Source organism: Vombatus ursinus, unplaced genomic scaffold (assembly GCF_900497805.2).
Source record: "Vombatus ursinus unplaced genomic scaffold, bare-nosed wombat genome assembly UNPS02014807.1, whole genome shotgun sequence".
Taxonomy (NCBI): domain Eukaryota; kingdom Metazoa; phylum Chordata; class Mammalia; order Diprotodontia; family Vombatidae; genus Vombatus; species Vombatus ursinus.
The window spans coordinates 24,068,942-24,096,940 of record NW_020954585.1 but is presented as its reverse complement, the minus strand read 5'-3'; the positions used below and the strand labels follow the sequence as shown (position 1 = coordinate 24,096,940).

At 39.6% G+C, this 27,999-nt stretch overlaps 2 protein-coding genes across 6 annotated transcripts in view; one reads left to right on the top strand and one right to left on the bottom strand.

The window, feature by feature from the left end:
* Positions 1-16,021, bottom strand: part of DRC3 (dynein regulatory complex subunit 3) — a 101,843-nt gene extending 85,822 nt beyond the window's left edge. For all 4 annotated transcript variants that reach the window (XM_027875101.1, XM_027875104.1, XM_027875103.1 and 1 more), the window contains exons 1-4: positions 15,956-16,021; positions 14,968-15,009; positions 340-396; positions 41-218 (exon numbers count right to left, since the gene is read on the bottom strand). In XM_027875101.1, the coding sequence (XP_027730902.1) occupies positions 41-200 (160 nt within the window). In that variant the 5' untranslated portion in view covers positions 201-218; positions 340-396; positions 14,968-15,009; positions 15,956-16,021. The remainder of the gene's footprint in view (positions 1-40; positions 219-339; positions 397-14,967; positions 15,010-15,955) is intronic.
* Positions 16,022-16,513: 492 nt separating this feature from the next.
* TOM1L2 (target of myb1 like 2 membrane trafficking protein) overlaps positions 16,514-27,999 on the top strand; it is a 152,651-nt gene continuing 141,165 nt past the window's right edge. The window contains exon 1 of one of the 2 annotated variants that reach the window (XM_027874462.1): positions 16,514-16,659. In XM_027874462.1, coding sequence (XP_027730263.1) covers positions 16,608-16,659 — 52 coding nt within the window. In that variant the 5' untranslated portion in view covers positions 16,514-16,607. The remainder of the gene's footprint in view (positions 16,660-27,999) is intronic. The other variant, XM_027874461.1, reaches the window with a different exon arrangement.

Genomic DNA, 27,999 nt, shown 5'->3' with positions numbered 1-27,999 from the left:
GAACAAAACAAGACCAAATACACACACACAAAATACTCACTTTGAAAATCTAGCTGCAGACTTCTGACATCTTTGAAATTAATGCCCTCCTGTTTGGCTACTTGTCCTGCTGCTTCTTGAGGCCCCTGTTCTTCCACAGCCAATTTAAGCAACTCTTCATCAATCACATTTGGCTCTATAGTATCATATAACCGAATCATCTTCCAATCTTAGTTACCCTAAAGAACAGAACAATAATTATTTTATGCAACCTAGTTTTATCACTCTTTTTTTTTTTTCGGGGGTGAGGGGATAGGAAGAACTACTCATAAAATGTTATGTAACACGCTAGAGCTTTACCTGTGACCTGTTATGGACTTGATTGTAGATAGAGCAGACAACTGATGCTCAGATCTCCTATTTGGGAGATGGGGAAAGTAACATAGTATAGTTAGTCATCTAATTAGCCTACTTACACAGTATTATTCTGTGGAAAAATGAATTCTAAAATTTCTTGAGAAACTACAATTTGAGGCAAGTTGCTGCCCCTCTCTGCAAAAAGAGACGATTTCAAAAATCTTTCCAGCTTTTATCCATAATTTGGATATGAAAATTATAATACTTAATTAAATTAGATGGGCTTATAATGTAGTAAGAGCCAAGAGAAGTCTATGTGACATACCTATGGAGTGTTAAAAGACCTAGAAGAAAAACCTCAGCACTTTGGGTAGATACCCTGAGGAGGGAAGATATGGAAGAAAACTGCACAAGAGGAGTAGTGGATCAATACCTGATATAAGGAATACCAAATCAATGAAATCACAAATCCATAATAATGACGGTTAATTTCCTGACACTGGAAAAAAATACCAACAAAGATCAGAGGATCTTTTTCTCTGGGGAACATCTCCATAAGTCAGACCAGCGCTAAAGCCCTCACAGGGTGAATGATGGTAAAGCATATTCAGAAATGTGGTTTCCCTCCTCCCCCACTTTTTTTTGCCAGGAAAATATAGAGGAAACATCTCCTGGGATATGGATACCTACAAACTTGATGAATGCTCTCTAGGTAAGCAGTCCAAGATCTCGTAGAAGTTCTCTCTCCTCCCTACTATCTCTTTAGTCAGAGTTCAACAAAAAAAGCCCATTTTTTTCATAGTTTTCCATTCCCTCACCTTCCCTACCACTGTAGTTTGTTACTTCTGTTCTCCATTTACAAATGAGTTTATTCTGCTGGTTAGCAGGTTTTTCTGCTTACTTTGTATCAGAATGTCCCTGGGAGGATGACCCCAAGGGATTTCTAAAATTTTGGAAAGCATTTAAGTGGGAATCTTCTAGTTCTGGCTTGGTGGCCAGGTGACTGCCAATTTTATTGCATAAATCTTTATAACTTGTGAATCTCCCCAAGAGTAGAGGGAAGCCTCCATGTGGATCTGGAGCAAGTTATTTCCCTTAATACTAAAAGAAACTCAACCATCATTCAACTGCTGATGGAGCTCACTATGGGCAAAGGCCCTGGCCTAAAACCTCTTGAGCTTCCAGGAATACTGGAGTTGGTCCAGTGGGCAAGGTCTGAGAGCCTGCTCCAGAGTTGCACCTAGAATGCTCACCCAACAATACTCATGATTCCCTCCCACTGCGAGAGTAGGAAATGGGAGGAGCTCTCTCTCTCTCTCTGCCCTCTGCGACTCAGTACTCTGCAAGTTAAGCTTTCCCCTGTATCTTTCCTGGCACCAGACCACCCCACCAGGTAACTGTAGGCATGCCCTGCCCGCCTTTCTAGGGCCCCTTCATTTGTCGTTCTCCCCACCTCCCCCCCACTAGAAAGCAAGTACCTTGAAGGCAAAGGCTGCTTTGTTTGTACTTGTATCCCAGTGTTTAACACAACAACACATGGTAAATGCTTAATTTTTTTTTTTTTTATTCATCCATCCATCAAGCCATTCAGACAAGTGGAAAATTCACTCTAGGATTAATTTTTAAAATTTGAAATCATTCTAATTAGTTTTTCCTTTGCTTCTTTTACACAGTATGACTTGAACAATATTGATCGAGAATTTATTATTACAAAAGTTTTCATGTTATTCTAATGATTTTTTCCTCTTCTCAGGATTTTCATTTTAATATTTCATTGATTCATTTTTTTCTTTTTTACCTTGAGTTGACTTCAGACAAACACCGGCTAATTTTCAGAAGAATTATAGCATTTTGGATTTTCTTTTAATTTTAATTTCAGATTTTACTGATTCCCTCTTCCATTTTCAATTTTAATAAGCAGTGAATAATATTTTACCTTCCTCTTTCCCACTGAAGCCACCATTGGAATATTTCTGTCTATTTTTTTTGTGGTCTCTCTTCTGTTTTGCATTTCTTCCAAAAAATTTTTTTAGAATTAAATTGCTTTCAAATTTTATCTCAGTTAACTCTGTTGAACTGAAACTGATGTGCTACTTGATCACTTATGAATATTAATGCTTGCCATTTGACAGGGCTAATGAGAATACCAGTTGTTCTTATGATTGCCATATTTTAGTTGTTTACATACATGTTCGCCTTGTTGATAATTCACTGATAATTACTGTTGCTAGCTGTCATTGCTTCTAATTGGCATTGCTGTCGTTTACTAATTTGTTTGGCCAGTTGTTTTATTGCTTTTTGATGAAAACAGGTGGGTGGTATTTAGAAATTATTGTTACATTTGAGGTGTGGACATTGTCACATTTGGGGTGTGGATTAATTCTTGAAGCACACCAAACATATAAGAATGAGGACAGTTTAAAAGCTCTGAAGGACAAAGTAAAGAAGTTGGGAGCCTACAAGATGGCTGTTATTCAAGGAGGGAGCACAACCCAAGAAGGAGACAGTTGGTTTACTACCAGAATACACTGAGCATTTAAGAATACCAGACAAAATCAGGAAAAGGAACAGTACCTGGGTATTGTTTCACATCCCTCCACCAGCAAGTAATTAATCTGTGCCACTGTTCCTAAGAAATTTATGATATTAATGAATAAAAATTGTAATAGCACAACATGGGAGGTCCACGCTAGTCATCTCCACAGAGTGAGGATTTTTGCCAGCAATAACAAGATATTCATACATAAGTGATGTTGGCTCAATACATCCACAGTCAGAGTTGTTACTTCTACTCATGCCTAGACAGCTCTGAAGGAATCGCTTCCCTAAATCAGATAGCATTGTAATGGCCAGGAGATGGCCCAAAGCTAAAAACACTAAGTTACTGGGAAACAGAGGACTAGCAGTACTTCATAGATAGGATTGAAAGAGTAGGGCCAGTTCCCTGAGTCATATTAAGAAACCTCACTTGAATCTGAGAAGCAAAGTCCACTAAATTGTATGAAAAATCGCACGTGATAAGAGAGGAAGATCGATTGGATCAGGTAGAACAACCTCGGCTGATGGCAGGCACAGGGCTGGATATGTTATGGCAGAAAACACCCCAGGCCAAAATTAAGCATTTTCTCAAGGACAGGACCCATGCCCTCCCGGGGAATAACCAGGAAAACGTGGATTACACAGGTGTCAGTAGCATTACAGAATTGGAGGATTTCTGATAGGACAGGCTAATATTTTAGTGGAAAAGCTTTTGAGGGACCTGCTGTCTGATAACCTAAATGTTAGCATCTCAAACTTACGTATAAAAATATTTTGGGGGTAAGCACCAAAGCAGTCATATTCTATATTTATGACATCTACATTTCAGTATTGAGGATTACAGTCATCTGACTTGGTATTCAGAAATTGGTAGATAAAGGGTCAGTTAAGCCCAGTATGAAATTGAAAATTGATTTTTTAATCCTATTTTGTTAAGACTTAAGTTTGCATAGATTTAATATTCTCCTTTCCTGTATGTGCCTAAATTCCTCCTTCTTGCAAGTTCGCTCAGGTAATCTCAAATCACTTGGGGTAACTTCACCCTTACATTTTGACCTCACCCTTGTAATCACACCCATCACCCATTTTCCAGAGAAACTTGATTAATCTAAAAGTCAATCTCATCAGTGTAAACTATCTATACTAAAGGTAATCTCATCCCAGTCGTAGTAGTTTGGAAGGCTAGGTGACCCAGTGGATAGAGTGCTAGGCCTGGAGTCAGGAAGACCTGAGTTCAAATTTAGCCTCAAACACTTATTAGCTAAGTTACCCTAGGCAGGTCACTTAACCCTGTTTAACCACCTAACCCTGAAAAAACCTCAGTTTTCTCATCTGTAAAATGAGCTGGAGAAGGAAATGGCAAACCACTCCTTTTGCCAAGAAAACCCCAAATGGGATTATGAAGAATTGGACATGACTGAAAAATGAGTGAACTTTTAATGAAATAGAAGACTTTCAAGCATTTCTGATGAAAACCTTAATTTCCCACCATCTATATATTCTTTGGATTTAGACTCCATCATCATAATGCTCCCAGAAAACATCTTCACCAGTTAATTCATTATCCTAAAAGACTGCATCAGGTTTGAACATTCAGTACCCTCTGCCCTTCTGATGGGAGGGCTGGAGGGCAAAGCAAAGAACCTTTCCATTTAAAGAGGGTTCATGGACCAGCCAACTCATTTCCCACCAGCTGCACTTTCTAGACTGGACTCCACCAGGGCCCCAAGCTAGGTACCTTCTTCCCCAGCCCTTCCCCACTTTTCAGTTTTCTTTTGTGTGCTGTCTTCCCCCGTTAAACTGTAAGCTCCTTGACAGCAGGAGTTGCTTTTTCCTAATCTGTATCCCCAGAAATTAGCACAGTATCTGGCACATAGTAGGTGCTTAATAAATGTTTATTAACTGACTGACTCCTGATGAAAAGCCTAATTAGCCATTTTGAAATTCAAACCCAGGAGTCAAGTGAAACATAGAAAGGAAAATACATTTGATCATTGGGAAAGGACTATGTTATTATGAATTGTTCACTTGCTACTAGGGAGAGAGCCTAAATGATTTTATTTTAAAAGGAGAAGGAAAGGGGACTACTAGGGAGGAAAGGGAGAGGAAAGCAAGAAACTGCACCATATCACATTTCACACATAGGGGTAAGTTAAATGAACAGTATACACATGAAAGTAGAGGTGGAGGAATGACCATCATATTAACTGAACTTTCAACTTAAATGGACAAAAGAAGGTCACACACACAGACACACACACACACACACACACACAAAGAGCATGAGACAGAAGAACATTAAACTCAAAGGGAAATAATTGGGGACAGAGAGAGAGGGGAATGGAGTTTAAGAGGGATCGTGAGATATGTGAGGGAGTAGTCAAACGCAAAACAAATTCCAGTATTGGAGTGGGGAGCATAAAAGTAGGATTGAAAGGAAAGAAAGAGTACAAACTTGTGACCGGAGGTGAAGGAGGAAGAAAGGAGGGGCAACAGGGATCATTTCAATTATAGATCAGAAGTGTTAGGCAAATTTCTTTTATTTCTCCAATTCATAAAGGTAGGAAAAAGTACAAGAGGACAGGATGAAGGGAAGTACACAATTAACAACCATAACTATAGATTGTGAATGGGATAAACTGACCAAAAAAACAGAAGGATAGCAGAATGTATTAGAAAGCAAAGCCCAACAATATGTTGTTTACAAGAAATGCACTTGAAACGTAAAGATTCACACATAGTGAATATGAGGGGCTGTGGTAGAATTTATTATGCTCTTGATTTCACATGTAGAATTTATATCATATTGCTTGCCTTCTCAGTTGGTGAAGGAGGAGGTGGAAGGAAGAGAGAGAATTTGGAACTCAAAATTAAAAAAGAAAAGCATGTTAAAAATAAATAAATTAAAATGGTTTTTTTTTAAATCTAGAAAAAATCTATTATGCCTCAGGTTAACTATAAAAATAGATATCATGATTTCAGACAAGGCTACACTAAAAAATAGATATAATAAAAATATAATAGATAATAAATCAATATCAACACTTAGTATATATGCACCAAATGGCACTGCATCTAAATCTTAAAGAAAAAGTTAATCAAATTACAGCGATAAGTAGACAACAAAACTGTAGCTAGGAGACCTCAATGTAATTCTTTCAGATCTAGATAAACATAACAAAAATGATAAACAAGAAAGAAGTTAAGGAACTGAATAGAATTTTAGAAAATTACCTATGATAAATTTCTAGGATTACTGTGTGGTGCCTTTACAATATTTGGTTTCATACTGACTTAAAAAAATCTCACAACCAAATGCACAAAAATAGAAATGCTAAAAATACACTTTACTGATAATGCAATGAAAAAATATTTAGTAAAGGGCCTTTGAAGAAAGAATCACAAATTAATTGAAGACTAAATAACTTAGTCCTAAAGAATTGGTGGGTCAAAGAATAATTCATAGGAAGAATAAAAAGTTTCATCAAAGTGAATGACAAGGAGAAAACATACCAAAAATTATGGGATGCAGCAAAAACAATCTTTAGGGAAAAATTTATATCTCTAAATGATTTCATCAACAAAAGAAAGAATGATTAGCTCAATAAATTGGGCATGCACCTCTCCCCTCCCACACACACACAAAAACCTAGAAATGCAACAAATCAAAAACAGAAATTCTGAAAATCAAAAAAGAGATTTTAAAAATTGAAAGAAAAATCATTAAATTGATAAATAAAACTAAGATTTTTTAAACTAATAAAATAAAGAAACAATTAGCTAATCTGATTTTTTTAGAGAGGAAAAGAAAATTGAACTAAAAAATTAAAAACAAGGATTCACAACAATTGAAGATGAAATAAAAAAAGTCTCAGAAGCATTTTGCCCACTGTAACTGATAACAGAGATGAAATAGATAAATACTTATAAAATACATAATATTCAGATTAAAGAAAGAAAACAATTATTTAAATAACTCAGTATTAGGAAAAACAAATTAAATAAGCCATAAATAAATTTCCAAAGAAAAAGATCCCAAGGCCAAATGGATTTACAACATTCAAAAACAATTATTTTCAGTAACACATAAATTCTTTATAAAAAGAAGAAATGAAGGGATGCTTTCCAACTCTTTATACTTCATAAATATGACCTTGATACCTAAACCAAGAAGAGATAAAGCAGAGAAAAGAAAAAGATATATGAATAACTCTAATGAAAATCAATACAAATATTAAATAAAGCATTAGCAAAGAAGTCTCAAGAACATATTAAAATATTATACACTATGAACAAGTTGGATTTATACTAGGAATGTACGGTTGACTCAATATAATTAAAAGTATAAATATAACAGACCATATTAATAAAAAAACCCAAATATTATGTTAATAGATGCTAAAAAGACTTTTTACAAATCATTTAATCTCTCTTTTCTTGAAAACATCAGAAACCATAGAGATAATAATAAAGTATTATTTTACAGAGCTAGAAAAAATAATAATGAAATTCATCTAGAGGAATAAAAAGTCAAGAATCTCAAGGAGAAATGGAGCTTTGAAAGACCAGACCTTAAACTGTACTACACAGCAGTCCATCATCAAAAAAGCATAGAAATAAATGCACTTTTCCTTAATTTGCTAAATAGTATCTTTCTAAAATGCAGAGCCAACATTATATGTAGTGGAGATAAGTTAGAAGCCTTTCCAATTATACCAAAGGTAATGCTAGAATGCTAATTTTTTCCATTGCCATTTAACATAGTACTAGAAATTTTAGCTATCGCAATAAGATAAAAAATAAATAAGTCAAGAGATAGGCAAAAAGCAAACAAAACTATCAGTAGATGATATGATGGCCTATCTAGAGAACCCCCAAAAAGCTAATTAAAATTAAGTGAAACAATTAATAGCTATCACAGTTTCAGGATATAAAATAAATCCACATATATTTGTGGCATGTTTCTATATTACCAGCAAAACCCAGAAGAAAGAAGTAGAAAGAGAAACCGTGTTCAAAATAACTCCAGAATACATAAAATATTTGGGAAACAGACACATTCAGGAATTTCATGAATACAACCACAAAATCCTCTTTACAAAAAATAAAAGAAAACCAGACAGACCTAAACAATTTGCAGATTAATTGCTCACAAGCAGGTTAAGCCAATATAATAAAAAAGACAATACTACCTAAATAAATTTACTTATTTAGTATATACCAAGCTACTAAAGGATTGTTTTATAGAGCTAGAAAAATAATAATGAATCGCATCCAGAGGAACAAAAAGTCAGGAATCTCAAGGAGGAATGGAGCATTACAGGAACAGATCTCAAACTATACTAGACAGCAGTAATCATCAAAACTATTTGGTACTGATTAAAAAACAGAGAGGTCAATCAATGGAAAAATTACCGAGCATACAGAAGCAAATGAACACAGTAGTATAGGATCAACCTAAAAACCACAGCTCCTGGGGTAAGGATTCACACCATTTGACAAAAATTGCTGGGGAAACTGGAAAGCCATCTGATAGAAATTAGGCATAGAATACTACCTCACACCCTGACTTAAACACAAAAGGTGACATCATAAAAAAAATTAGAGAAGCAAGGAAAAAGCACCTTTCAGATCTATGGATAAGGGCAACATTGGTCAAAAACAAGGGATAGAAAGGATCAGAGAAGATAAAATGGACAATTTTTATGACATAAAATTAAAAATTTTTTATATTAGTAAGATCAAGGAAAATTCAAAGGGAAATAGAAAAATTTTCTGATAATGGTCTGATATCCAAGAACTGACTTCACTTTATAAGAATAATATCTATTCCTCAATGGTCAAAGGATATGAACAGGAAGTTTTCAATGGAAGTAGTCCAAGCTTCCAACAACCATATGAAAAATTGTTCTAACTCACTAATAATTAAAGAAATGCAAATTAAAGCAACTCTGAGCTTCCATTTCATATGCATTAGAGAGGCAAGATTGACAAAAATGGAAAATGACAATTGTTGAAGGGACTGAAGGAAAACAGGTGCACTAATGTGCTGATGGAGTTGTGAAACGACCCGGCCATTCTGGAAATCAATTTAGAACTATACTCCCTAAGTTACCAAACTGTACATACTTTTTGACCCAGTGATACCACTATCCCAAGGAGATTAAAGAAAGAGGAAAAAGACCTATATATACAAAAAATTTTACATAGCTCTTTTTGCACTAGCAAAAAACCGGAAATAAAGGAGGTGTCAATTGGAAATTCCTAAATTAACTGTGGCATATGAATGTAACAGAATATAATTGTGCTGTAAGAAATGACAAAGGAGGATAGATGGAAGGAAAACACTTTGTTAATTAAAATAAATTAAATTTAAAAGAAAGAAATGCCAAAAGGGATGACTTCAGAGAAACCCAGGAAAACCTGCATGGCCTGATAACATGGTGAAGTAAGTAGATTCAGGAGAACAATTTATATAACAACAGCATTATAAAGAAAAACAACTATGAAGGATTTGAGAACTCTTATCAATGAAATTATTAACAATGACTCCAAAGGCCTATGAATCATGTTACCTGTCACTTGATGGAGAGGTAATGGACTCAAAGTATAAGACATATATCCTGAGTGGCTAGTGTGGATATTTGTATTGCTTGGCTGTGCCTATTTGCTACAAACACTTCTTTTTTCTTTTTCTTTTTTTTTCAACCAGAGAGGGGAAGGGGAATATTAGGAAAAAGGAGGATAGAGTGAGGTAGCCAAAAAAAAGAAAGAAGGGAAAAAAGAAAAAGAAAGAAAAAAATGACAGAGGCATTTTATTTGAAAATGCACAGAAGAGAACATAAAGGACAAAAAACCACAGGCAAGAAGGACAGCTTTTAAAACTAGAGGATGTATTTATTATATAATTAAAAAGAAAAGCAAGTTGTAAACAATAGAGACCAAAAGTTTCATTTAAAATGCTCTTTTTGCTCATTTTACTCTTTATTGTTCAAAATAAAAAAAATTTTACATTGAAAAAAAAGAAGCTGTTAGTGAATGCTATTATCATAGAGCCCATATGCATAACCCGTATCACTCATAGTTGTGCTACCTCAAAAGAATAGAAAATCATGCATGCATGTTGGCTACCAAACTTTGAACAATAACAAAAAGTGCACCAATATATCAAGCCAAGAGTTCAAGAGTTCCTGGATTTTGGGTTAGGCAGCCAGTGGTTTTTCTTTATTGGATTGGCACAGTGGCCAGTAGATTTTTATGGCAGAGGAAGATAAAGAAAAGACTGTTTTCATCTCTCCAGCTGGGTTTTAGCAGTTTGACCATACGTTCCAAGGCTTCTGGGGAGCACCTGCCACCTTCCAAGGACTGACAGAGAAAGCATTTGGAGACACGAACTGCCTAGAAGCGTTGGTGTGTCCTGATGACATAATTGTCTTTGGGAAGACTCTAGACCCAGGCTGGGCAAACTCTGTATGGCTTGTAGGGCAATCTGGTCCACTGCCTACTTTTGTATAGCCTGCGAGCTACGTGTAAAAACCATTCTGAGCTGGCAAGCTGTACAAAAATAGGCAGGCTAGATTTGGCCTACAGGTCTAAGTTTGCCAACTCTTGACATAGATGAACAAGAAGAAAATTTGATGAAAGGTTGGGTTGACTAGGGGAAAATGTTCTAGAATTTTTATTTTACAAGTGCCATTTTTGTAGAGCTCCTGTCAAGTATGAGGTCATACTGTACTGCTAAAAGGCATGAACACTGTTTCTGGGAAGATAGACATGCTCCTGATTTGGCCATGTCCAAAGAACCTTTGAAATTTAAGGACTTTATTGGATTTGGCAGGTCTTATAAAAAATTTATTAAAAAACTATGCTGCTGCTGCTAAGCCACTGAAATGACCTTTTTAGAACATATATTATTTAAGAGACCCAGAAGAAGGAAGACAAAAAAACACAAAGTTGTCTTAAAACCAGCAAGGCCATTTGGAGAATGATCGATGGGCTGATGTGAATAACCTTTCAAAGACTTGGCCAGCTGCCTCATATACACACCAGTGCTAACTTATGCTGGCCTATAACCCAAGCAAGCCTTTTATTCTGAATACGGATGCCAGCTTGCAAGACTTGGGAGCAGACCTGTACCAAGAGAGTGATGGTCACATGAAATCAACTGCATTTGCCAACAGAGACCTAGTGACAGTGACAACTGTTACCCCATTCACAACCTGGAGTTTCTGACTTTGAAGTGAGCTTTTACTGAGAAATTTAAGGCAATGTTTTTTTTGGGGGGGTGAGGCAATTGTGGTTAAGTGACTTGCCCAGGGTCACACAGCTAGTAAGTGTTAAGTGTCTGAGATAGAATTTGAACTCAGGTCCTCCTGACTCCAAGGCCGGAGCTCTATCCACTGCACCGCCTCACCGCCCCTTAAGGCAATATTTTCAGCGGAAAGTTACAAATATGGTTTGACAACAATTGTCAACAGACATATCCCAATCAGTGCTAAGTCAGAAGCCAGAGATGGGTAGCAGCACTAGTTAACTACATATTTAGCATTAACTACCAAGTTGGAAAGACTTGGTATTTCCAAGTCTCTGGATATAGATGCCCTTTCCAGAATACCATTACACTGGTAATATGGCAACACCTAAAAAAATAGTGAAAGTTATATGTAACACCCAAGGAAGTGGACTACAAGCAGATGTCAGTACAGCTGTGTGCCAGCAGCACACATGAACCATACTTAATTGAACAAACTTTCTTTTTTTTTGCCTCAGTTGTCTGTGGATCACTGGCAAAGAGATCTGATAGTTGACGAAAGACTGCCTAAAGATATAAAACAAGAAATGAGGCAGTGTTAGAAAAGGGGTCAAATGCCATTTTTCTGAAGGCACTTCATTGTTGAGACAACAGTAGAAGTTGGAACTATGCAATGGAATATGGCATTGAGCTGGCACTGATCCCATGTATGGTGTGGGGAAGCAGTTGGTGCTACCCAACCAATATTGCTCTAAAGCTTTGCAAGCTTTACATGATAGCTTTGAACATATATGCCAATAAAGGTCTCTTAGCGCTAGTAAGAAATAAGTTTTTCTGTCCCCAAATGGCTACAGATGTCACTAAGAAGTGCAAGCTGTCCCTCGTTGCATGTAAAAAATATACTATCAATTCATGCTGCATGTTTTGAGCATGTAAGTACTAGCAAGCCTTTAAGACTTTTTAGCATTGACTTCTTATTTCTAGAAGGAGACGGCAATAACACAAACTATATATTGGTGGAAACTGACCAGTTCACTAAGTATTCTGGCAAGTAGGAGATGAAATGACTGAGGAAACAAAGTTTCGAGCTCGAGCATATTGATTCATTAAGCAACACATGTCAATTGCCTAACAAATTGGGATCAGGCCTCCTCTACTAGACTCTGAATATGGGGGAGACAGATGTTTATGCATTAAAAAAATTAATCAGGGGCAGCTAGGTGGTGCAGTGGATAGAGCTCTGGCCTTGGAGTCAGGAGGACCTGAGTTCAAATGCGGCCTCAGACACTTGACACTTACAAGCTGTGTGACCCTGGGCAAGTTACTTAACCCTACTGCCTAGTCCAAAAAAAAAATTAATCAAATAAGACCAATTAAATAAAAGAATACAATTAACTAGGATACAAAATTAGGAAATTTGATTCCTAACTGGAAGAAAGATTAGGGACTTTCTAAGTTGGGAGGGAGTGAGTGAATAGGGACAATTTCCTAAAATCAGAAAAAGAAGCATCTCACTCCCCTCAAGCGTCTGTATTAAATCAAAGGAACATGTAAACAATGACTGTTTGACCAGTATGGGGCCAGTTTTCAAATAAGACATATGGGTTGCCTGAGATGTATAATTGTGAGAAAACTCTTTGCATTAGTCTTTAGATCTGACTGGATTTCTGGTCGGCGTAACCTAGGTCCTCAGTTAAGGGTCTCTAAGCAGCAAGTAGAGGTGGTCCAGTTTCTCCATCACAAAGGGCTAGGTCCAAACAATGCAATAAAGTTTTTTCACAGTTTCCATAATTGCATAAAGTTTTCTCACAAGACACAAATTGGACTAGATCCATAATTGAATAGAAAGGAAACTGAGCTAGATCCAGAACTGAGTCACAAGATGGAGTCATCGTGATTCACTCAATTCCCACAGTATGTACTGGTATATTCAAACAAGAACCAGAAAGTTTCCATAGTTGCTAAAATATTATGGAATGTAGTATACTTGAAAGGTTCAAGGCACTGGATTCAGGCTCTAGTATCTTCAGAGGTGCCATGTGAGTTCCTTTTGAGAGTCAGTAGTGGTACAAACCTACGGTCCTGTAAAAGTACTTCTCGGTATATAGACATCCTGTGAGGATCTATTCTGATCAAGGTTGAGCCTTTGAAAGTTCATTACCCAAAGCACTGTGAACTTTGGCTGGCATCAGGAAGTCTAGAACAAGACCTAACCACCTTCAAAGGGAACCACAACCCCAAATGTTTAAACTGCATTCTGATGAATGTGCCAAGGGCACTGTTACCACAACAAAAAAATCTCAGTGGAGACAGCATATGGCTTATCTTGAAAATGCATACAATTCTACCAGGGATAAAGCTACCAACTTTACACCCTACTGGCTGATGTTTAGGTGTGAACCATGCCTACATACTGATTTGTATTTTGGAGTGACTGAGGACAGAAAGACTAAAGACATTCATAACCAGTATATCTCTTTGTTCAGCAAGAAGCTGAGGACAATCACGGTAATGTTTATCCATGTAGCATATATATTGAATATACTTTCATATATATGTTCATTGATATATATGTAAGATATATAAATGTTAATTATCATATGTTTATGTTTTATTATCACTTTTGTTATGCTTCCTTGCTTTGTATTGGTACTATGACTGCATCGTAGCAACATTTCTCTGTTAATTTTGCTTAGTTTTGTTAGTTCTGTTTATAGTTTTGCTGTTTTGCTAATTTTGTTGTTTCATAGACCTACGGTAATTATTATTGCTATTAATACTTGGCTTGTTATATATATCCTACATATAATTTAGGCCTGTAGTTCAAAGCCCCTGTCAAGTGAAGCTTTGTACTGTGTTCTGTCTGTTGCATATATTGTGGTGGTACCTTGGTGCTCTGAGACCATTACCGGGAACATTAGATTAATTATCCTTGTTCTATTACATGGTGATGAGTATTTGATGCTGTGCCTTATATTTCCAAGTGCCAGCTACCTCATTGCTATACCTCCTGCTACTCCCCCATCCCAAATTCTAGCAGTGCCTGGGCCTTTTGGGCCCAGGGTCAGCTGAACAGAGGAGATGGTGGAGAATGAGCCAAGAAAGGGCTGCAAAAGAAGGACAGCAGTATGGTATCCACCCACAACTGGCAGAGGTTTCATCCACTGGAGGCAGGTGGTTAGCAGTTACCAGAACAGGAGATGATCCCAATCTTGGTAAATCCAAGCTAAGGTAGAGTGTTCTCTCTTCTCCAAATTTCCTGTTCCCCTCTCCCTCTTCCATCCTTTTAGACAGAATTAGACAAAAAATATCCCCCTATTTTCATAGAATCCCATGTCTTCTCCACCCTGACACTCCTCCCCCGTCACCATGGTAGCTTGCAAGCCTTTTTATTCCTTTATGAATGAGTTTGTTCCCATTGCCTGTGGCCCAGTCCTTAATTTGGATCTGAGTGTGCATGGAGGGGTGGCTCTGAAGAGTTTTCTATATTTTTCAGAATACATAAACAACAATCCTTCAATTCTGACTTGGTGATCCAGGGACCACCATCCTTACAGAGGGGAGCAAATTTTATTACAATTATTATAACCCTTAAATCTCCCCAAGAGTAGTGGGAAGGGTGATTAAAGAGCCTAAACTTTCAGTTATCTTCAAAACCACCAGTGGAACCCATTATGAACAGCTGTCCATAGAGCTAAACCTTCCTTAAGTCTAAAGAAAAGGAGGGAGAAGGAAAGGAGAATGATGGACTAGACAGAACCCCATTTCTAAGTCCTAGAAGGTATGGCCTGTGAGCATTTCAATTTTCCTCTCCCATCTCCATTCCCTTTCAGCACACCTACCTCAGGCTTTACATCCACAGCTGGTGTTACATCTGGAATGAACTGGATTGGACATTGGTAGGGGTACAGAAAAGAGAGAGAATAAAGTAAAAATGGGGTAAAAAAAAGCATTAGATTTACAGTCAATCTAGTTCTGGATTTGAATCACAGCTCTGACTGTAGATGAGTGGCTGTGGGAAAGTTATTTCATCTCCTTAAGTTTTCCCAATTGTAAAATGTGGATCATACTTGCACTACCCACTTCACAGGTTTGATGCAAGGAAAGGATAGTTGGAAACCTGTAGTTAGGTTCGGATTGGTGTAAATAATGAATCCCTTGAAGGGGTTTGTTGAAAAAGAATTGTTCCATTAATAGAGACCCTTTGTAGGAAGTTGGCAGGGACTGAAAAAGGATGGATGGATAGATGGAAGGATGGAAGGGAGAAAGAGGAGAGAAAGAAGAGAAAGAAGAGAGATTGAGAGAGGGGAGAAAAGATGTAGTCAATAAGTGGTGACATTATTCAAATTAGCACTGCATATTTCCATAGGCTAGAACTAATTATCATATTTTACACAATTATAACTTCGAATAGTGCTAATTCGAATACACGAGACCACTTCAGGGCGTTCCTTATTTGTACTGATAGGGACCTAGCTGTATCGCTGTGAAAGCCCCTTCCTGCCCAGGAGCCAAGGATCCTGTCAAAAGGCAGATAAAGCATGGTGAAGTGGTAAAGAGTCGTGTCTCCCTATCGTATGGATGAAAAAACTGAGTCTTGTGGGCACGTACTAACTCCTATGAGGCCCAGACCCCGAGACAGACAGTGTAGGAGTGGGGTGGGGGAGGGGGAGCGGGGTTAGAACTTGGGGTTCTGACACCAGTCCCTGACTCCGCTACCCTTCGCCCTGGTCCCGGCGGGGTGCGGTGGGATCGGGACAGGCTGGGGGGCCCTTCCCCTCTGGTCCGTCCCCGAAGGCCGCTCTGAGTTCTTAGCTCGAGATATCTCACCTTCCGGAGCTCTAACCTCCGTCTCGTTTCAGCCTCAAAGAAGTTTGCCCGGTTGCTAGGGGAGGATAACGCGACTGTCTGGTTGCTAAGGGGAAATCCGATGACGGACTCTCCAAGGTGAAAGTTGACTGGTCACATGCCCAAACTTTTGGGGGGGGGAAAATGCTTTTCTCACCAACCAGTCGTAGAGAAAACAAATCTACCTCCAATCGCTGTCTTCTAGGGGCGGGTCCCTCCTTGGCCCGCCTCTGCGGGAGGTGGTGGTGACGTCCTCGTTTTTAATCCAATTACTACGGGAAGCCTTCAGATAGATCACTATTTCGGCGAATCAAATTGAGGGTCCCCGACTCGGGGCCGGGACCAGAAAGAGAGCTCAAATGACCTACCTGCCCCGCGGTCCAATCAGAGGCTGTGGGGTAAATGGGGGCTTCTCGGAGGACGGTCGATGGCCAATGGGTAGAAGGCTACGGAGGCACGGCCCAATGAGGACTTGGATCGGCAGGAGGGGCAGGGAGACCGAAGCTCACCGTTCGGGAAAGGGGGCAAGTGTCACTCAGGCCGGGAGGGCCGCAGGGGGTGATTGCGACGGCGGCAGCGGCGGTGGCGGGCAGCTGGTCGGAGCCTCCGCCGCTTGCGGTGCTGTCCTCACAAGATGGAGTTTCTCCTGGGGAACCCGTTCAGCACCCCGGTGGGACAGTGCCTCGGTAAGGCCCTCAGGGCGGTTTCGGGGTAGGGGTGGAGGGGCTGCATCTCCGGGGCGTCTTGGTGCGGTCCCAACCTTCCTTCTCTGGACACTCTGCGGGCCGCGGTGGCGTGGGCCTGGGGCGGACACGGGAGCTGTGCCAGGCCCGGGCCGCGTCTTCTGAGTAGGGTGCCTGGGTCACCTCCCTGGCACCAACCACCCCCTCCTCCAACCATACCATTTGATTGGATGCTTCCCAGGGGGTGGCCCCTGCTGGAGGACCCTGCTCAATCCAGTCCGCGCAGGAGAGTGGGGGGTGGGGGCCTGGGCAAGGACCTCCGAGCAATGCCAGCTGCATGGTGTCAACCTGAGCCATCCTTGTGGTGCCAAGTGCACCTTCCACTCACTACTTCATCACTCCTTCTTCTCCTCCTCCTCCTCCTCCTCCTTCTTCTTCTTCTTTTTCTTCTTCTTCTTCTTCCTCTTCTTTTCCTCCTCCTCCCTTTTCTCTTTATTCTCTCCTCTTTTCCTCTTTTCTCTCTTTCCTCTCCCTCTTTCTTCTCTTTCTTACCCCTCTCATCTCTCTTCTCTCCCTCTTCTCTTCTCTCTTTCCTCTCTTTTCTTCTCCTTTCTCTGTTCCCTTTCCTCACTCTTCTCTTACTCTTCTCTTTTCCTCTCTTCTCCTTCTCTTTCCTCTTTCTGTCTCTCTGCTTCTCTCTCTCTCTCTTTCTCCCCCTCCCTCTCTTCTTTCCTCCCTCTCTTCTCTCCTCTCTTCTTTCTCTTCTCTCCCCTCTCCTCTCATTCTCTTTTTCTCTTTTCCCTTCTTTCTCTTCTTTCTCTCCTTTCTCTTTTTTCTCTCTCCCCTCTCTTCCCTTCCTTTTCCCTCCCCTCCCCTCCCCCCTCTCTCCCCTCCCCTCTCCTCTCTTTCTCAGCGTGGTACAGTGGAAAGAACACTGGCTCTGGAGTCAGAAGATCTGGGTTCATATGTTAACCTTGACACTTACTGCCTGTGTGGCATTGGGCAAATCACTTAATCTCCCTGAGTGTCAGTTTTCCCATCTCTAAAAATGAGGGATTCAACTAGATTGTGCTCTGAGATCCCTCTGCCTCCTGATCTGTGATCCATTCTCTTTAAGTTTTCTGAAGCACAGTGAAGACTTCTGCTGGATCTTTTTGTTCGGGTGGAAAGGGGATGGGGGTTGAACTGCAACACTGATAGTTTCTTTGTTAACCTCTATGGGGATCCCAGACACTCTCGAAAGGGATACTAGTGTGGTGACAGGGAGGCGTATTAGGGAAGGTTTGCAAAGAAGCACTGAGACAGCTTGCCTTGAGAGACTGCACAAATCATTGCTGAGGATCTTCTTACCAAAAAGCTACTTGCTCATTTGCCCAAGGCAGAGTTTCTGCTAGAGGAGTAGTCAAGAATGTGGTGACTTGGTTAGTTTACAAACTGGAGGGTGGACTGGTAAAACATCTCTTTTGGGCGGGTGCTTTTTTTATACTTGCATGCAGGACTGGTTAAAGTAGTGGTGATTTGCTTACAGGCTGCCTTGTTTTCCTGGTTTTAGAGGCCTGAGAAATTACTGAACCTTCACCTGTCTAAGAACTGGCTTTTGGAGATGATTAAGGCATGAAAGAGGTTGTGTCTTGGTGGTGCAGTGGCCAAGGAAAACTTTTCCAATTCCTTCTCTCTTCACCCCTAGTTTCTTTTCCTACGTCCTTTAGGTAATTTTCCACGAAGACCTTATGCTGTGTTCATATCAGATCCTCAGCTTAGTTTGAAATCTTAAAACTTTTTTTGGGCAGCTAGGTGACTCAGTGGATAGAGCACTGGCTCTGGATTCAGGAGGACTTGAGTTCAAATCCGAACTCAGGTACTTACTGGCTGTATGACCCTGGGCAAGTCATTTAACCACATTACTTCCAAAACAAACAAACCAACAAACCTCCCCTTGGATTCATAAGTTGAGGCAAAGATGAATTGAGAAATGCAAGGAGGATTGTACCACAGAACTGCCTAGGTACAATGAAGATAGAAGGGCAAAAGTTAAAGGTAATCTTATAGTAATTAGATTAGTCGCATTTTTCCATCTGGGAACATCTGCTGAGACAATTGTCCCATTAGACGTTTGAACAAAGATCTTAATAGTGGTTAAAGGTTAGAGTAAGTTTCCTTAATATATATTTGCTAGTGTTTGAATTTTTGTGTCAGTAAGTGAACAGAGGCTATTTTCATAGCACTTTGTACTCCATTAAATGTCTGTACTTTGGAGATATCATAATCTGTTGGATAGAAAATGGAATATAATAACCAATTAGCAAATAAGTGCTGAGTTTCTTTTCTGTGCTAGGCATAGTACTAAGGTCTTTTGGGAGATACAGTAGTATGACATGGTTCTTACCCTCAAAGAACTTCCAGTTTTATCATAGAATGTTAGAGGTGGAAGGGACCTTAGATGCAGAATGGTATAGTGGAAGAAGCAATTGACTAGATATGAAGGAGATTTGGATTATCATTCTAATTGTGTCTCCAAGTTGCTTTATTACCTTGGGAAAGTCCCCAGCAATTAGAACAATGCCTGGCATACAGTAAATGTTTTATAAATGCTTTTTGACTGACTGACTAAATCTTTCTGGACCTCACTTTCCTTGTCTGTCAAATTTTAGAACTGATCTCTGAAATCTCTTAGTTAAAAAGGAATATGTTGGAGTACAAGCTACCTAGTCCAATCTTCCCCCCTATATGTTTGTTTCACTTAGGCTTCAAGTAGAGAGACAAAACTGACCTACATGAAACGGTTGGGAATAATAAAAGGTAATAGATAATTAACTGATAAATTGTATGATGCTGACTTCGTACTGTGGAAATTCACTGAAAAAGAAGAGCAGTGAGAGCTGAATGATCCTGGAAGGCTTTCAGGACAGCTGGCTTTAAAGGAAGGAGTGAAGGTTCCTGGCAAGGCTATGAGCAAAGGGCATGGAGGCAGGAATGAAGACATGTGTTCATGGGACAAGGAGGAGATAGATAGGCATGTGTAGAACAAAGGGTGAATTGTTGAGGAGCGCTGGAAAAATGGGTTGGATATGTAAGGTGGAGTCAAATTATGGAGAACATTAAAGGCCTGAGGTTTCTTGCTATTTTATACTTTTTTCTTTCTATGACTATTTGCCCACTAATAAAATAGTACCTCTCACCTGTACAAGTTGGGTTTTAAGGCTTTCTGTTATCTTAAAAAAAGACTTATTAAAATATAAAATGTTAGGATTATAATCTGTGGGATTAGCATTTTCATGTATGATGTCATCTTTTTTATTCTCTTGATTCATACTCATGTAGAACTTGTGTTCAGTGAATTTGAGACATTTTTGTGGCCACTTCCTACCTTGATAATCTTCTTACGCCCTTCTTCCGTCAGTTTGCTCTAGAATGTAGCCAGAGTCGTCTACTTGTTTTTCCTTGCTCGTGGCACTTCATCTGCCATCTCCAGGCCTTAGTACTGACTGTTCCTCATGTCAGAGATGCTCTGCCTCCTCACTTCCACCTCTTACACTCCTTAACTTCCTTCAAGACTCAGCTCAAATGCTTCCTTTTACAGATGCCTTTCTTCATATCTCAAACTTCTAAAGCCTTCCTCTCTAAGGTTACCATATATCTACTGAGTACACATCCCTGATTGTATCTGCGCATTTATGTGTTGTCTCTTCCATTGGAATAATGTGTGTTATTTTCAGGACAGGAATTGTTTTTGCTTTTCTTTATATCTCAAATGTTTTCACTGTGTTTATTTGTTTTTTATTTGTTTGTTTTTGTTGTGTGTGTGTGTGTGTGTATGTGTAGCTTACATCTTTGGCTAACAGAATTTATCACATTCTACTCTAATTTTTTGTGGCCTTTGAGAACAGTGTTTGGGGGTTTTTGTTTTGTTTTGTTTTGTTTTTTAAGCTGAGAAAGTAGAGTGGGAGATACAGAATTTAATTACCCTTATATCCTGATTTTTATCTTAGGACAAATTTCCTAGTGTTGAGTGAACTTCTTTTAAATCAGCCACAAAGTTTTAGAAGAGGTAGCATTAAGTGGGGAGTTGACCAAATAAAGTACAAGGATGCTTTTGGAGTTTTCCCAATTTATGTGTATGTAAGTTTTCAGAGGATCCTTTTCCAAAGATGGAGTTTGGATGCTTACAAATAATCCCTGAATAGGTAGAAAACCCAGACAATAATACAGTGGAAAGCCAGCCTTATTCGTGAAATCATTTTATAGTTCTCCTTGAGTAAGCATGTAAGAAGCAGTTATTCTTTGGTGAAGTGTACATATGTAGAGATACTATCATGCAAAAACAACTTCATATTATCATTTGAATGTCTAACTTCTGCCTGGCTATATTAACTAGACTAATTCAAACAATTGAACTAAATTTAACAGATATTTATTATATGCCTTCTGTAGGCAAGCCACAATGCTAAGGCATAGTGCATGCTAAGGCATAGTGCATGCTAAGGCATAGTGCTTGCTGTCAAAGAGCTTAGTTTATTTACAGGATCAGCTAGATTTTTATTAGCTAGACCTCCGAGTGGTGCAGTGGGTAGAGTACTGGTCCTAGAGTCAGGAAGACAGGAATTAAGATCCAGCCTCAGACACTTAATTAGCTGTGTGACCCTGGGCAAGTCACTTCACCTCTGTTTGTCTGCTTTTCCTCATCTGTGAAAGGGGGATGATAATAGCACCTACCTCCCAGGGTTGTTGTGAGGATCAAATGAGATAATAATTGTAAAGTGCTTAGCTCAGTATCTAGCATGTATTAAATGCTACATAAATGTTAGCTATTATTAGGGGGGATACACAAGGAGGCAGCTAGGTGGCTCAGTGGAGAGAATGCTGGGCCTAGAGTTAGGAAGGTCTGAGTTCAAATGTGACCTCAGACACTGACTAGCAGTGTGACCCTGGGCAAGTCACTTAACCTCTGTTTGTTTTAATATACTGGAGAAGGAAATGGCAGACTACTTCAGTGTCTTTGCCAAGAAAACACCATGGACATTATGATCCATGGAGTCGTGAAGAGTCAGACGCCACTGAACAACTAACCAACAACATATACACAAATGAAAACAAAATAGGAGTCCAAAGAGACGTGAGTCAATTCAATAAGCATTTATTCAACACTTACCGTGTGAAAGACGCTGCACTAAATGCTAGAGTTACAAAGACAAGCAAAATCGATCCTGTTCTCTAGTAGCTCACATTCTAATGGGGAGGTAGAATCATGCAAATAACTATGTATATACAAGATATATATAGGATAAATTGGAGGTAGTCTCAGAGGGAGGGTATCAGCCTTCACTCTGTTAATACAGTGACCCTTTTAATACTGGGACTGGAAAAAGCAATCTTGTAGAATGTAGGATTTTAGCTGACACTTGAAAGAAGACAGGAGGCAAGGTGAGTAAGGAGAACATTCCAGCCAGTAAAAAGACACCAAGTCGGGAGGGGAAGTGTCTTCTGTAACAAGCAGCAAGGAGAGGCCAGTGAGTGTAGCAGAATCGTAGAGTACATCTAGGGGAATAAAATGTAAGGAAGCCTAGAAAGTTGCGAAGGGCTTTAAAAGCCAAACAGAGGATTTTATATTTGATCTTAGAGGTAATAGGGAGCCACTGGAGTTTGCTGATAGGAAAGTGAGATGGTGAGACTTTGGCTTTGGGAAGATCAGTTTAACAGCTGAGTCGGCTGGAGTGGGGAGAGGCTTGTGGCAGGGGACACCAATTAGAGGCTATTGAGATAATCCAGGTGTGAGGTGACAAAAAACTGCATCAGAGTGGTGGCAGTGTCAGAGGAGAAAAGGGAACATGTAGGAGAGATGTTGACAAACCAGTGTTGGAGGTAGCAAATGTAGTTGGTTTTTTGTCCCAGAATAACATTTCTATGTCTACATCACTTCTTTATTTGCTGTTTAAATAATGAAGGCTAGTTATTGTTGTGGGGGAACTTTGTCTGTGAATATGTGGAGTGATGGCATTGGTAAACTGCAGAGATTTCAAATACCAAAATTTATTTTTTCTGTCATGGAGACATGAACCCATCAAGTTTTCAATCCACAAATATTTATTGACTTCTGGGTGTAAGCCACCCTCTGTGGAAGGTTCAGAGATGAGTAAGACTTGATTTTTATTCTAAAAGAGTTTATGAATGTTTACAAAGCAATACCTAACAATCAGAGTCAGGATAAGGCATTTGTACTTCCCAGGTAAGGTTTCAAAATCCTATATCCTCTGTGTCTCCTGGAGACTTCAAGCCTGCATTGTAACATGTGAAATTTGACTCATCACAAAATAAATGCTAATGCGTATGGATGGTGGAATATTCTGGCATTAAAAATGTGTATATTTGTGAATACATACATAAATGTGTATGTGTATAAGAAGTATCAAAAGAAAAGAGAGGCAAAGACAGAAACAGTATGTGATCGTGGGTAGAGAGTTGGGCCTGAATCAGAAAGGTGTAGATTCAAACTCTTGACACATACCAGCTGTGTGACCCTGGGCAAGACACAACCTCTCAATTCCTCAGGTCAACTCTCCAAATCTGGTTATCAACCAATATGTATTTATTAACCACCCATTATATGCTAGGCACTGAGGATGGAAATATACCGAATAAACAGTTTCTGCTATCAAGGAACTTAAATTCTGTTGGGGGGTGTGATGTTTTCAGATAAGTAAATACTAGATATAATGTATACTGTTGAGGGTGGACCTAAAGCCAAGCAGCATCCTGTCCATGTTTGATTTGGGGACCGAATGAAGCACTCATAAATCATTAAACAGTTAATAAGAGGAAGTTTACTTTACTCTAACACAGAAGGGATATGAGTTTCTATAAACTTGTCTCCCCATCTCCTTGTATGCTTCTGGTTAGTGTGGCAAAGTGTAGTGATTCTAGTGGCCTTCAGACAAGCACCAACTTGACGGGGTCTCAGCTCCACATGGATGGGACCATAGGTGACCAAGAAGCTGCACCAAGGGAGGGCAGTGCCAGTCAAGACCCAGGTGGAGGGAAGTGAGGAAGAACATGTCTCATCACAAATACAAAGTAATTTGGGGGAGGGGATGAAAACAACTGGGGTTATCAGGAAAGGCCACTTGAAGGGGCTGGTAATTGAGGTGAGTCCTCCATAAAGGAGCCAGGAGTTCCAAGAGGAAGGAGAGTATTTCTGGCTTGAGGAATAGCATATGCAAAGGTAGAGAGGTAGGAGATGGAATGACACATGGGGATCAGCAAGTAAGCTGGTGGATTAGAGTATGGAGTGATTTAGAAGGAGTAATGTGTAGTCACACTGGAAAGGTAGGCTGGAGCCATATTGTAAAGGACTTTAAATGCCAAACCAAGTCATCTGTATTTTATCCTAAAGGCAGTTGGGAGTTCTTGATGGTTCTTGAGAATGGGCAAGCCAGAATTTCAGAAATATCAATGTGGCAGCTGTGTGGAGAATGGATTAGCAAGGGGAGGCATTGGATATAAGACCAATCAGGAGGCTGTTGTAATAGTCCAGGTGAGGGGTGATAAAAGCCTGGATCAGAGTGGTTGTGATGTGAGTAGAGAGAAAAGGACCAATGGGAACGATGTTGAGAATGTGTAATCACCAAGGCTTAGCATCTAATTGCATATGAAAGGAGTGAGGGAGTAAAAAGTCAAGGAGGACTCTGAAATTATAAACTTGGGTGACTAGAAAAATGGTGGTACCCTTGACAGAAATTGGGAGAAGGATGGTAGAGTCAAGTGAAAGTTTTTTAAAGGTGCAGATGATTTTGGTCTATTGATAGAAAGGAAGAAAAAAGTGGGTAGAGATGGGAAGATTGAAAATAAAGATTGAAAAAAAAATTGCTTTGACCCAGAAATAACACCTCTAGGGCTATATCCCAAAGAGATCATAAAAATGGGAGAAGGACCCACATGTACAAAAATATTTCTAGCAGCTCTTTCTGTGGTAGCAAAGAATTGGAAATTGAGGGAATGCCCATCAATTGGGAAATGGCTGAACAAGTTGTGGTATGTGAATGTAATGGAATACTATTGTGCTATAAGAAATGATGAGCAAGCAGACTTCAGAAAAACCTGGAAAGACTTGTATGGACTGATGCTGAGTGAAGTGAGCAGAACCAGGAGAATGTTGTACACAATGAGAACCACATTGTGCAATGACTAACTTTGATAGACTTGGCCCTTCTCAGCAATGCAAGGATCTAAGACATCTCCAAAGGCCTCATGATGAGAAATGCTGTCCACATCCAGAGAAAGAACTATGGAATTTGAATGCAGATTGAAGCATACTATTTGCTCTTTTTTTCTTTTCTTTTGTTTCCTTTTTCTTGTGGTACCTCCTATCAGTTCTAATTCTTCCTTACAACATGACTAATGTGAAAAAAGAAAGAAAATAAAGGGGAGGGAGGGGGAGAGAGAGAGAGAGAGGAAGGATGATCAAAGGATTGGGCTTCTGGAGGAGTTGGAAGGGGATTGGGATCAAGGGCACGAATAGAAGGGTTGATATTGGTAAAGATAAAGTCTCCTTATCCTGCAAAACTGGAGTAAAAGATAAGAAGATGGAGATGATCTTGAAGTGATTTGAATCTTCAGTGGCATCTTTCAGAACTTTTGTTCCTTAGCTTTACTACATTTGTTTAAAAATTTTAACAAGTTCCACTTCAATTCTGGTTAAGGGTACAATCCACCTTCTTCCCATTGGACAAACACAAAAATTACTGTAGTAGTAGAGGGCAGAGGTCTTCAAGATTGCTCCTCCATACCATGATTGATCCTTCCTGCTTCTCATTGGTTTTGATACTCTGCTCCTCTCTCCAGGGGGCTGGTTTTTTTGTCCAGAAATGCCCAGTCTTCTATTCCTCTAACTTGAGAGCCCGTTGCTCCTCTTCTCTCTCTAAGTTGCTGTCTTTAGGGCCAAGAGACTCCTTGGGGAGGGTCTTGGACACTGTCAGCCATCCTCTTCTTGATAATCTCCTCTATTTTGTTTTCATGACACTGCTTTCTCCTGTTCCTCTTCTTGCCTGTTGGACCATTCCTTCTCAAGTCTCCTTTGCTGGATCTTCATCTAGGTCCTGCCCCTTAACAGTGGGTGTCCCACATGGCTCTGCCCTAGACCTTCTTCTGTTCTTCCTCTATATTATTTTGCTTGATCTCATCATGATTCTCAAATCTGTTTTCCAACCCTAATCTCTTTCCTAACATCCAGGATTACTACATCTCCAATTGCCTATTGCACGTTAGTTGTCTCAAACTACATGTCCTGTAGATATCTTAAACTCAACTCTCCCCCAAACTCTCCCTCTTCCTCACTTCCCTGTCACTTTCAAAGTTACCACTATCCTTCAGGTCACCGAAGTTCACAATCAAGGTGTCATTCTTGACTCTTCACTCTCCCTGACACCCCTCCCCCTGCCATAGCCAGTTATTTGTCAAGTTCTGTCATTTCTACTTTAATAACATCTCTCATATATCTCCTCTTCTTCTTTTTCTTTTTTTTTTTCTTTTGGCTAGGCAATGGGGTTAAGTGACTTGTCCAAGGTCACACAGCTAGTAAGTGTTATGTGTCTGAGGCCAGATTTGAACTCAGGTCCTCCTGACTCCAGGGCCAGTGCTCTATCCACTGCACCACCTAGCTGCCCCATATATCCCCTCTTCTTTCCTCTGACATTGCCACCACCCTAGTACAAGTCTTCATCACCTCATTCTTGGACTATTTGCAGTAGCCGGCTGACGGGTCTCCTTGGCCTCAGGCCTCTCCCCCACCCTAATCCCTTCTTCACTCAGCTTTCAAATTGATTTTCCTAACGCTCAGGTCTGACCATATCATCTTCTACTCAACTTCAGTGGCTGCCTATTCCCTCCAAAATCAAATATAAAATTCTGTAAAATATGAAATTCTTTGGTTTTTAAAGCCCTTTATAACCTGGCCCCTTCCAGCCTTTCTGGTTTTCTTACACTGTGCTCCTCTCCACGTATTCTGTGGTCTGGTGACACTAGCCTCCTTGCTGTTCTTTGCATAAGACATTCCATCTCTCACCGCAGGACATTTTCACTCCCTGGCCTCTATGCCTGGAACTGTCTCCCTCCTCACCTCCTGGCTTCTCTGACTTCTTTCAAGTCTTAGCCAAAGTCCAGCCTTCTGTAGGAAGCCTTTCACAATCTTCCTTAATCTTAGTGCCTTTCCTCTGAGATTATCTCCAGTTTATCCTGTGTATATCTTACTTGTACATCATTATTTTTATGTTGTTTCTCATGTGATCTTCCGGAGGCAAGAACTAATTTTTGCTTTTCTTTGTATCCCCAGCAGTTTAGCACAATACCTGACACTTAGTAAGTGCTTAATAAATACTTACTGACTAGACTTGACTAGTCAGAATCCCAAAATAGTATCAGTGAAGATGAGATGTTCATACCTGCCATAGGGAGATACCTTTAAAACCAGAACAAAGGCTTGGAGCGTTAAACTTATTATAGGTTAACTAGGCTACTCTTGGTTATATCCTCTCCTCAGCTGTAAATATGTATAGTTAATACAGTGTATCAGCTTTTTAGAGACATGTAGGGAAAAATTTGATCATAGTAGTTATAGTTAAGGGGCTCATGCCATCAAACGCAACCTTGATTTAATTTATTCTTCTAGTTTTTATCACTTCCATGTAATTCCTGGTGGCTGTGTCTTTTGCATCAGAACACCTCTTATGAGAATTGAATTAAAGTAGCCTACTTCTTACAAATTCACTGACATTTTTTCTTTATTCCACACAGTAGAATACCTGTGTATTTCACTAGTTATTTGAATGTTCTTTGGAGATATACTGCTGGATAATGGAAGAGAGGGAATTTAAACATATGCCAGGTTGTCTAGCTGGCTAACTTGCTTTAAGCCATTACCAGCTGCTATTTTAATCATTAATGAAGCAGCCTTTGTTATGTGGGAGGTATGTCAAAAATCATGTTTGGGGTCTTGTTTTCACATTGAGTTTAATGATGAGAGATCCATCTTGTCATCTTGGAGAGTTAGCCTGCAAATCTTCGAGAACCTGGGACAAGGATAAGTACACTGTAATAAAACACTATTGAGTTCTTGAGGTTTAGGTGGAAAGATAATGAGTTCTGGTTTTGGCCATGTTGAATTGTAGATGCCTATGGGATATCTGGTTGGAGGTGTTGGATTGGAGCTTAGGAGAGAGATGAGGGCTGTTATATAGATTTGGGAGTCATCTACATAGAAATGACTTTGTGTTAGGGCTTTTTATTTGTTTTTAGATTGCATTAATTTTCACACAACTGTCTCCCACTCTCCTCTACCTATCACTCTTCTTTTGT